This window comes from Rana temporaria, chromosome 8, assembly GCF_905171775.1.
Source record: "Rana temporaria chromosome 8, aRanTem1.1, whole genome shotgun sequence".
Taxonomy (NCBI): Eukaryota; Metazoa; Chordata; class Amphibia; order Anura; family Ranidae; genus Rana; species Rana temporaria.
In genome coordinates this window covers 146,609,483-146,620,635 of record NC_053496.1, presented here as the reverse complement: position 1 = coordinate 146,620,635, position 11,153 = coordinate 146,609,483, and the positions used below count along the sequence as shown (strand labels likewise).

At 46.2% G+C, this 11,153-nt stretch overlaps 1 protein-coding gene across 1 annotated transcript in view; it reads left to right on the top strand.

Moving 5' to 3' along the window:
• Window positions 1-205: 205 nt before the first annotated feature.
• Window positions 206-11,153, top strand: part of LOC120909154 (calcium-binding protein 2-like) — a 335,054-nt gene continuing 324,106 nt past the window's right edge. Inside the window, exon 1 of the mRNA XM_040320854.1 lies at window positions 206-497. Coding sequence (XP_040176788.1) covers window positions 243-497 — 255 coding nt within the window. The 5' untranslated portion in view covers window positions 206-242. The remainder of the gene's footprint in view (window positions 498-11,153) is intronic.

The window sequence follows — 11,153 nt, the reverse complement described above, 5'->3', positions numbered from 1 at the left end:
TGCACAGAAAACAACCTTCTTTTGATAAACCCAGACAAGCAGGCTTATAAAGTTCCTGATATCTCTAAGATTGACTGGTTGGTAATTACTTTGTGTCATACATAATTGATGGAGAGGTTTCATCTTCTGATATGTAATACTTGAACATGCTACTGTGATGTAGCAGAAGGTCCACCAGAAGTCTCTTGTTGATCTCTGCTTCATGAAAGTGTGAGAGAGAAGACACTACCACAAGGAGAAAGATGTTTTTCTTTCTTCGAGAAACACAGCGCACTCTAAATGAGACCAATGATAATGGGACAGCAAGCAAAAGCACAAAAGGAGGCAAAAAAAAGCTTATGAAATCAAGGTCCAGAGGACGCTTAAGTGATGATGGAGCAGAGAGCCAGTTGGAGAAAGAAGAGACAGTTGCTGTGAGAGAAAAGAGAGTTCCCATTACGGAGACTCCTATCTTGCGATCTCTAAGAGAGCGGCTAAAACATAACATTGCCTTAAAGGTAAGAGAGAAATATTTAAAGGATTAGTCAATCCAAAGCTGATATTTAAGTTCTGATTAGAAACAGGTTATAGTTCAGCCATTGTGAATATTGGGATTCCCTTAGGATCTCTTGACCCATGTGCTGTCAAGGATCTCACTTTATAACTTTTAACTTTATCATATGTCTTTGGATTTTTTTTTTTTAATACTTAGTTGCCTAAGGCTGGAAGACTTGCTACCGTGCTAACTATCCTTCTCAAGAGAGAATAAATTCAGTTCAGCTAACCCTAATTTCCTCATAGCTCAGCTCCTCCATGTCTCTGCACTTTTTCCGTTATCTTGTTTTGTAAACTGGTGCTCAAAAATAAACTGCATATTTCAGATGTGGTCTGCTTAATGATTTTTCCTGGGGTAACATTGTGTCTCTCTCTCTAGAATCTATACCTCTTTAATACATGAAAGTATTTTGCTAGTTTTAGACACTGCAGCTTGACATTGCATGCTATTATTAAGTCTAAGATCTACTAGAACTCCCAGGTCCTTCTCGGCCATTGACTCACCCAGCTGTTCTCCTAGAATCTACAATGCATGTTTTTAGCCTCCAAGTGCGTTAACGCCTAATTTGCCACATAGTTGCCTAAATGCATGGTGCATTGAGGTTGGCTTGTAAGTTGGAGACATCCTGTAAGGACTTTATTCCACTTAGTGCCTTCTGCAAACACTGAAATTGTACTTTTACTCCCAAGCTCTATACCATTTCTTTGCTAAAATTCAATAAAAAATGTGTAAAAGGCGCCCGAGGGCTGATAATTAGATTTAGAGGATCTGACTGTTTTGTTACCTAAAAGTTGGGGCGATCCCATAATCTCAACAAGGGAGGCCCCCAATTTAGCGGATCCTCTTATGCGATATGTTATTCAAAACTCAGGAAACATGGTTGCAGTCCTACCCCTTTAGGAACCATAATCTATGTGTAATATTATGTATGATGGTCATGGCATTCTATTCTGGTGCCTTTCTTGTTTTCCCATTATTTTACTTCTGTATTGTTCCAAATTTAATAAAAAGATTGGAACCAAAAAAAATGTGTAGAAGGAGCTAACAGATTACCATAAATCACACACTGTTTTCTTAAATATTAAAAACTCTGGGGATGAAATCTCTCAGTTTTCAGAATTTGTTACCTGCCGTGACTATTAAGAGGGGCTCTCAGATTTGGCTTTGGATACTCAAAGTTCCCTTTTATGAAATATCACACTTGAGGTGATTGTAGCTGTAATTCATAGTTTGGGGCTTGTATGAAATATCAGAATATTACATTTGCAGACGGAAGAGACTCCAGATATGATCACTTGTCCTTAATTCTGTCATTAAAGAAGCCATTGCTGTCTCTCACATTGTGCACTTGATTTAAAATGTCAGCTGATTCACAGGGGATAATGGGAATTAAATCCCAAGAAGGATTACAGATGTTCGCACATAGCAGAGTTTAAAAATAGCTTTAGCATTTGTTTTCTGTTCACTTGCTCAATAGATTTTTTTTAGAACTGACTGTAAAAAAAAAAAAAACATAATAAAAGAGGGGAGTACAAATATGCAGTAAACTTACAAATTGTAATACCTGAGCAATAATTTTTTTATTTTAAAGAGACGTAAAGCCAATACTTTTTGGGCTATACTGCTCTGTTGAGTCACAGGAAAACATTTACTCCTATACTCCTGTCACCCCAAGTCAGCTGATACCCATGTGACCCAAAGTCATGGTCGCTATCTGCTGATGGGGCAGAGCCGCGCCACATTCGAGAATAAGCCCACGAATATTGTCAGGATTTACCCCAGGTACCTAATTGACAACAGCCATGCCTGCCTCTCCTAGGCCTTTCTCTCAAGCCAGCACTGAAGGAGCAGAAAGGAGAGGGAGAAAGCCTTGTTGCTGACGGTCACTGCTCACCACTGGGAACAGAGACCATATGCTGACTGGTTACTGGCCACATGATGGTCAGCTCTCGGTCTTAGAGCTGATGTAACACAGCTGCAGGGTCAGATTTTATGCATTCCAAACTTCTCATTTAAGCATGCAAAATCAATTAGTGCAATATAGTTACATACCGTGTTTTCCCCGAATATAAGCCCTACCCCGAAAGTAAGACCTAGTACGATTATCAGTGTGGGCTGCAATATAAGCCCTACCCCGAAAATAAGCCCTATCAAAGTTCATTTAAAAACCTGCAATCCATTGCAGTGTCTCCGTTTATTACTGTTTAATAATATAATGTTTTACAGCCACCGGAGGTCCTCTTTTTTCGTCCCGGCTGATGTCTGCAGCCCCTTCCTCTTCAATGTATGGAGCGGGCTGACGTCAGCGGGATCTCGGCTCTTCTCTTTCATCCTCTCCTACCTGCTAACTAGTGTTGCTCACGAATATTCGCATTGCGAATATTCGACTCGAATATAGGATATTCGAGTAATCGCGCTATATTTCGAATTTCGCGGTGAATATTCGCAATTCCGAATATTCGATTTTTTACAATTTTATTTTTAGAACAGATCACATCCTAGATATCTCCATCGACGTCTAAAAGCATTTCTGGTATGATTAGAGACCCTGGGCCGAGTAGCTGAAGCGTTCATTGAATTTTGCCGAAAAATCGCAATGCGATTATTCGGCAATCGCAATATCGCGCGATTATTTTCTTCGCCCCTATCTTCCGCATCAGAGCGATTTTTACAGTTTCATTTTTAAAACAGATTACATCCTAGTGATCTCCATAGACGTCTAAAAGCATTGCTGGTATGATTAGAGACCTTGGGCCGAGTAGCTGAAGCGATCATTTTATATTGCCGAATATTCGCAATGCGAATATTCGGCAATAGGAATATTGAGCGATTATTTTCTCCGCCCTTCTTTTGCATCAGAGCCAATCAGAGTTCTCCTACCACAGTTGTCATAGGTTTTGCAACCAATAGGAACCTGCCTGCACGGACATTATATAAGGTCACTCCCAGCACCATTTCATTGCAGATTCAGAAGCTGGCTAGAGAGTGTGGAGGCTGTTTCTGTGTTCCTGTGTCTGTGTTCCTGATTGATTGATCTATCATCATCAGCATAGTGCTGCATTGCTATTTAGTGATTCCAGTGCATATATTCCAGTTTATCAACTGCTTTTTTCAAAGCAATAGACCCAAGAGCTTTTTTCAAAGCTAAGTTTTGTGCTGTTTTGTTCATCTTGTGTTACTGTTTGATCTTGCAGCTTCGCTGTTCAGTGATATTTGCTAGTGATTTCAGTGCACATTTTGCTGAGCTTTCCAAAAGAGCTTTTTTCAAAGCTAAGTTTTGTGCTGTTTTGTTCATCTTGTGTTACTGTTTGATCTTGCAGCTTCGCTGTTCAGTGATATTTGCTAGTGATTTCAGTGCACATTTTGCTTAGTTTTTCTTAAAGAGCTTTTCTAAAAGCTAAGTTGTGTGTTGTTCAGGTTAGTTAGATTTCTGTGTAGTAAGTGTACACACTGTTAGTGTACATTTATTTCATCTAGCTTAGCTTAGTGTGCGTTTAGTGTCTGTGTTTTGTGTTAAAAAAAAAAAAAAAACTTTAGTTAGTGTTTGTTTAGTGCATTTTTTTTTTTTTTAATTTTGTAGTCCTTGTCTTTGGTGTACTAGTTTTATTATAGTTTAGTAGCTGTCTGTGTACGTCTTTGTCTGCGTGCCTGTCTTGTAAAAAAACACATAAAAACACATTTTCCTCACATTTCCCCCCCCAATAAAGTTTACCCCCCCACACACATCAGCAATCATGAGCGGCATCCGTGGCAGCAGGGGTAGGGGAGTTACTCCCAGTGCTGGGTCGCTGCCAGCACGGGGTACCTCTCGTGCCCCTATTAGTGGTAGAGGATCGGGTGCAAGGGGAGTCCGCCTGATCCGGGAGTTCTTTCCATCGGGCAGCCGCCCGATATTGCCATCTCAGGCTGAAGTAGTGGTGGACTACATGGGGCACAGCAGTGCCACTGAGTCGTCGGTCCCGACTCCCAGTAGTACCACCATTACACCGGTGCCTGTAGTACCCCCCCCCAGCCCCCAAGAGTCCAGCATCTTACTGTTCGACAGCGACAGTGAGAGGGATCTCTTGGGGGAGGCCATGCATCAGGCAGACCTTTCAGCTCTGTCCTGATGGTCAGGACCTTTTTGAAGGGATGGATGAGGAGGATGGGATACCTGCTGGCAGTATCCCAGAGACATCCCTTCAAACTGGTGCTGCTGTTTTGGTGCAGGAAACAGCAGCACCTAGTCAGACCCAGGCGTGGGTGAGGGGACAGCGGAGCCAGGCTAGAGGCTCCATGTCAGTTGGTTCCCTCAGACCAACACATCTCAGCCCTTGGTCTGACATCTCTGGGGGCGAAGAGGGTGACCCATCATGGTTGCCATCTGACGCGTCGGCTCACTGCGTCAGTGACGACGGGGAAGGTAGGCACCCTGGTGAAACGGTGCGCCAGGTCACCACCAGGGAGACCATCGTCAGGGTCTCCACTGGTGATGGCAGCAGGAGGTGTCAGGAGGAGCAGCAGCAGCAGCAGGCAGCTCCACCTGTGCGCACCGAGTCCCAGCAGGTGCAAGTCAGCGTCACCCCATCTGACAGGAGGGCGGTGCTGAAGTCACCTGTCTGGAACTACTTCACCCTGGTGGCAGACAACCCTACCGTGGCCGTCTGCCGGATCTGTAAAGTGAGGGTGAAGAGAGGGAAGTGTTTGGCTTGGGTGGGTACCACAGCCCTGAACCAGCACCTGAGGATAAACCACTGGGGGGTGTTTGACGAGATGAAGCGTGGTGGTGGTAGCAGCGCCACCACCACAAGTGAGCAGGGTACAGCAGCCCCTGCCACAGCTTCATCTCTTTCCAGCAGGTCATGCCCCCCCGCTCCCTCTAGTAGAGGTACTGGTACCGGCAGCCAGACCTCTACTTCCACAGCACCCTCCGCGTCTGTGTCCCGCACTGCCGTCCGGCGCCAGGCGTCGATTTCAGACGCCTTTGACCGCACCACTCCCTTCCCCCCTGGAGACCGACGTGTGCGTTCCCTCAATGGGCTCCTGGCAAGGGTTATTGCCCAACATCTGCTGCCCTTCAATATAGTTGACAGCAACCCCTTCAGGCAGATGTTGGAGCAGGCCCAACCCCAATGGCGTGTCCCCAGCCGCCATTTCTTTGCCAGGACTGGTGTCCCTGCCCTACACCAGCACATTGTGCAGAATGTAACCCTGTCGCTGGATCACGCTGTCAGCGACAGGGTTCATCTGACAATGGATGGCTGGACCAGCAGGCATGGGCAGGGGCGCTACATCAGCTTCACGGCCCTTTGTTTTTTCCCTCCGAGGCGTCGGTGAGGGATCGGCGGCAACCGATCTTGTGGTGCCGCTCCGGGGTGTCCAGGGGAGAACTGCTGGTCTCCCTCAAGCCACTGTCTCTGCAGCTGCTGAGCCTCCCAGCAAGCGCCCCCGTAGCTACTCAAGTGTGGGGCACGTGCGCTGTCAGGCCGTGCTCCAGCTTGTTAGTTTAGGGGACCGGAGACACACTGGAGAAGAAGTGCTGAAAGCACTTCAGGCTCAGGTCCAGAAGTGGCTGACACCCCGAAGGCTCCAGGCAGGTATGGTTGTCTGCGATAACGGCAGCAACCTACTCGCCGCCCTCAGTGCTGGCAGTCTGACCCACGTGCCCTGTCTGGCACATGTCCTCAACCTGGTGGTGCAGAAGTTCCTGCGCACTTATCCCGGGTTGAGTGACATTGTGCCAAAGGCGCGTAGGATTGCCAGCCACTTCAGGCGCTCCCCAACCGCTACCGCGTCCCTGTCCGAGTTGCAGCGGAACTACAGGCTGCCCCTTCACAGGCTGATTGTGGACAGTGTGACGCGGTGGAACTCCACCCTCCACATGCTGAAGAGGTTGTGGGAGCAGCGAAGGGCGGTGAGGGAGTACCTGATGGACCTACGCACTGAGAGGGCTTCACCACAACTCCCTTTCATCGCCTGTGCGGAGTGGGGGCAGATACAGCAGGTCTGCCAAGTGTTGTCCTCCTTCGAGCAGGCGACCAAGATGGTCAGCAGTGAGCATGTCAGCCTCAATAACGTGCTGCCAATAGTGTTCATGCTGGAGAGGACACTAGATCGCCTGCTCGAAGCTGGGGAGAGTGCCTTGGTGGAGCAGGAGGAGGCAGCAATGCTCCACCGAGACCAGGGCCAGGACGAGGAGGAGGAGGATGATGATGAGGAGGAGGTGGTTGCTGGTGTCATCCCGGAGTCAGGGCCTGGTCAGGAGGGAGAGCCGGTGTTGGGGGCACCGATAGTCCGGGGGTTGGGCATCTCTGAGCGTGACCAGCAGCGCCTCAGGAATGAAGAGTCGGACCTCATTGACCTGGGCAGCAGTGAGGAGTCACAGCGGGCTGTGCTCTTCCCCATGGCTGCCCACATGCTGAGATGCCTCAGGAGGGACCCCCGGGTTAAGACCATCAAGGCGAGGGATGATTTCTGGATGGCCACCCTTTTGGATCCCAGGTGCAAGGGGAAACTGGAGCAGTTCATCCCAGCCAGCCGGAGGCAGCACCGGATGGAGGAACTGCAGGCAGGCATTGTCAGCCGGTTGGAGCAGGCAACTCCCCGGCCTCCAGTTGTCCCCCCTCATCTCACCCAGCAGGTGGCTGCACCCAGCAGCAGCCGAGCAGGGGACCTAATGGATGAGATGAGGATGTTCTTCCAAACCGAGCGACCCAGTACCAGCACCAGCAGCAGTCACCACCAGCGGCTGGCCCACATGGTGGCAGACTACATGGCGTCCATCGGTGCTTCTGACAGTATGAGCACCGACGACCCCATGGAGTACTGGGTTGCCAGATTGGACCCCTGCCGCGAGCTCGCTCAGTATGCGCTGGAGTTATTGTCTTGCCCCCCCTCCAGCGTACTATCTGAGCGGACATTCAGCGCGGCAGGTGGGGTGGTCACGGACAAAAGGGCCCGTCTGTCCACAGACTCCGTGGACAGACTCACATTCATAAAGATGAATGAGTCCTGGATCGGCGGTGACTTTCTGGCACCCGTCGTCGGTTCAGGGCGCTGAAGGGTCCCTTGTCATGCATTCCCTGATGGAGCCCCGGACCTGATGTAATTACAGTGCTGAATATAACTATTTTAACACCTGAGAAAATCAATGTTAATATTTGGTACAGTAGGCTTTCTTTACAATTACAGCGGTCAAACCTTTCTTGTAGTTTTACACCAGCTTTGCACACACTGGAGGAGGGATTTTGGCCCACTCCTCCACACAGATCTTCTCTACATCAGTCAGGTTTCTGGGCTCTCGCTGAGAAACACGGAGTTTGAGCTCACTCCAAAGATTCTCTATTGGGTTTAGGTCTGGAGACTGGCTAGGCCACGCCAGAACCTTGATATGCTCCTTACAGAGCCACCCCTTGGTTATCCTGGCTGTGTGCTTTGGGTCATTGTCATGTTGGAAGAACCAGCCTCGACCCATCTTCAAAGCTCTAACTCAGGGAAGGAGGTTGTTGCCCAAAATCTCGCAATACATGGCCCCGGTCATCCTCTCCTTAATACAGTGCAGTCACCCTGTCCCATGTGCAGAAAAACACCCCCAAAGCATGATGCTACCACCCCCATGCTTCACAGTAGGGATGGCGTTCTTGGCATGGTACTCATCATTATTCTTCCTCCGAACACGGTTAGTGAAATTATGACCAAAAAGTTATATTATGGTCTCATCTGACCACATGACTTTCTCCCATGACTCCTCTGGATCAGTCAAGACAACTATGTCAAAAGTAATTTCCCACTCTATATACTCCTATTACCACTGCTGTTCATCATGGCACCTCCTGCCCAAGTGATATGACTCTGTATATACTACTACTACTACTACTAATACTACTACTGCTGCTGCTGCTGCTGCTCAGTCAAGACACCTATGTCAGAAGTTATTTCCCACTCTATATACTCCTATTACCACTGCTGTTCATCATGGCACCTCCTGCCCAAGTGATATGACTCTGTATCTACTACTACTACTACTGCTGCTGCTGCTCAGTCAAGACACCTATGTAAAAAGTTATTTCCCACTCTATATACTCCTATTACCACTGCTGTTCACTGATACCACTGATAGTTAATTTATCCCTTAACTACCCCCATTTGTGAGGGTCGGGGTTTTTCTTTAAAGTCCCATGCAAATCAATGGGAAATGTATGTTCCCACATAACTTCTGTACGCCTAGAGATATTTCAATAATACCTGCTATACATATTACTTATATGCCAAATAAAAATATATAACAGTTAAATTAACCCTTACCAACACCCTTATATAAAAGATGGGTATATTTATATTACTATGATTTTCCTCCCCAAAAGGTTAAGATAGGAAGACCGGGCAACGCCGGGTATTCAGCTAGTAATAGTATAAAATGTTTTCGGTTATTATTAAGCTAGATGTGTTGATGTTGATGTTGATGTTGATGTGTTAGATGTGAAGTTAGATGTGTTTAAAAAACTAACAATGAGATTGTTAGATTGTTAGAATAAGAAATGAAACCTTTGCAAAATATAACATTTTTTATTAAAACAAAAAAAAAAAATTAAGACATAAACTTCTGAAGCTCTGCCACCTCATCTATGGTTTTCGCCATTTGTTGCACCAGCTGCTGATTTTGGCGCGTAAAAAAAAGAATCTGCTGCTCATTTGCCAGTATTCTCTGCGTCATATTTTTCAGGGCAGCTTGTTTCCCCTTGAGCTTTTTTATAACTGTTAGGATATAAGAAAAAAACATTTGGATTTCAAAGACCGTTACGAAAGATTATTTTCAGCCCTAAAAATAATAAAGTCGGACTTAAGAGACTCTATGAAAGAGGATCTGGCAGAGGCAATTCTCTTCCTTAGAACTCTACATTGCATGTATTTGCATTTGCTAAGCCTAGAACTACATTTCAAGATTAATATAAACCATTTCTAGGTTTTTCAGATTTTGTTTTTGGTTCATTATAGATAAGCTTTGTTTTTGTTCTAAAACAGCCAAATAATGTGGTCTGTATTTTTGAACTGGTAAAGATCCTGTTCCTGATGTTTATGCCTGCTGCTACTATCCAGTCACTTGATTGTTTTCATTGTGTTTGTCTTTTGCTTAAACTGTGCAATACAGTAGACTGTTGGCTTCCCAGCCAGTAGTCCTGTGGTAGGTTGCGTTTCTTTCCCTCAAGGAATCTATAAAATACATTCGCATATTAATACAGAGGAGTCGGAGTCGGGGAGTCGGGGAGTCGGAGTCTGAAGTACATAAAACTGAGGAGTCGGAGTCGGAGTCGGAAAATGTATCTACCGACTCCACAGCCCTGCTTTAAATGCTGTCCATTTTTAGAGCTACATTTTATTGTTGAAATTTTATTAATCTCTGTGCACATATTTACCCTCCTGATTGATGGTAAAATTAACCGTCTCATCCTGCTCCTCTTCCTCTTCACCCACTACTCCACCAGAAGTTTCGGGGGGGGTGCAGCTCCTCCTCTTGCTCCTCCACAGGAGCTGGGGGTGGTGATGTGGATGGCCCTGGCTGCTCCTCCTCATCCCTCTCCTCCTCTTCCACATCCTCCTCCTGCTCCTCCTCTGCGGCCTGTCGCCTTGTGCGCTTGGAGCGCACAGTTGGTAGCGGAGCTCCTATAATAACACAATGTTCATATATTATAAAAATGTTTTCTAATGACGTATGCAAATTCTGTGTACTCTGCTGTATTGTATATGAATACAAATTAATTTATATTGACAGTTAACCAATGGGACAATGTTATATTAAAGGGTCTTGTGGGCACTACAGGGGACTGAGCGTGAGCTGGGCTGCCACCATGGTAAAATGAGCTGTTTTTGTCTCCTTTGTTTTGTTCAGACGATCTCATGTTAAAAAAAGGGCTTGATGGAGTACACGGGATTACTATAACAACCCCACGCCTAACACAGGAATTTAGTGGGAATCTATATATATAAAACTCAACGTGTGTGTGCATGTATGTATGTATGTTCCACCATCACGTCCAAATGGCTAAAGATATTTACATGAAACTTGGCACACAGGTTACTTATATGTCAGCCACAAACATAGGATAGGTGGTTTAACCCTTACCCACCCCCATTTGCCTTGGTCAGGGTTTTTCTTTAAAGTCCCATTCAACTCTATGGGAAATACATGTTACTTCATAACAGCTGTAGATATTTCGATAACACTTGGTCACATGTTACCTATACCTCCACTTAAAGTATAGGATCGGTTAATTTATCCCTTAACTACCCCCATTGGTGAGGGTCGGGGTTTTTGTTTAAAGTCCCATGCAAAGCAATGGGAAAAGTATGTTCCGACATAACTTCTGTGTTCCTGTCTGCTGTCCCATGTCTTTTTCCAACAGTACTATGAATACCTTGGCTGGTGGTGATATATGTTACAACAACATGGCGTCTTGGTTAACAACATCTGACCTTACATTAATTACATATGACCTTACATAACTGTCACCAAAGGAGCTGCGGTGGCTCAACGCGATTGCCACTGCACTGACAAGCCATTCACCTCTGCAGCTAGGGGTTCGGATCCCGCTCTCGGCTACATGTGAATTGAGTTTGGTGGTCTCAGCCCGGCCCCCGGTGG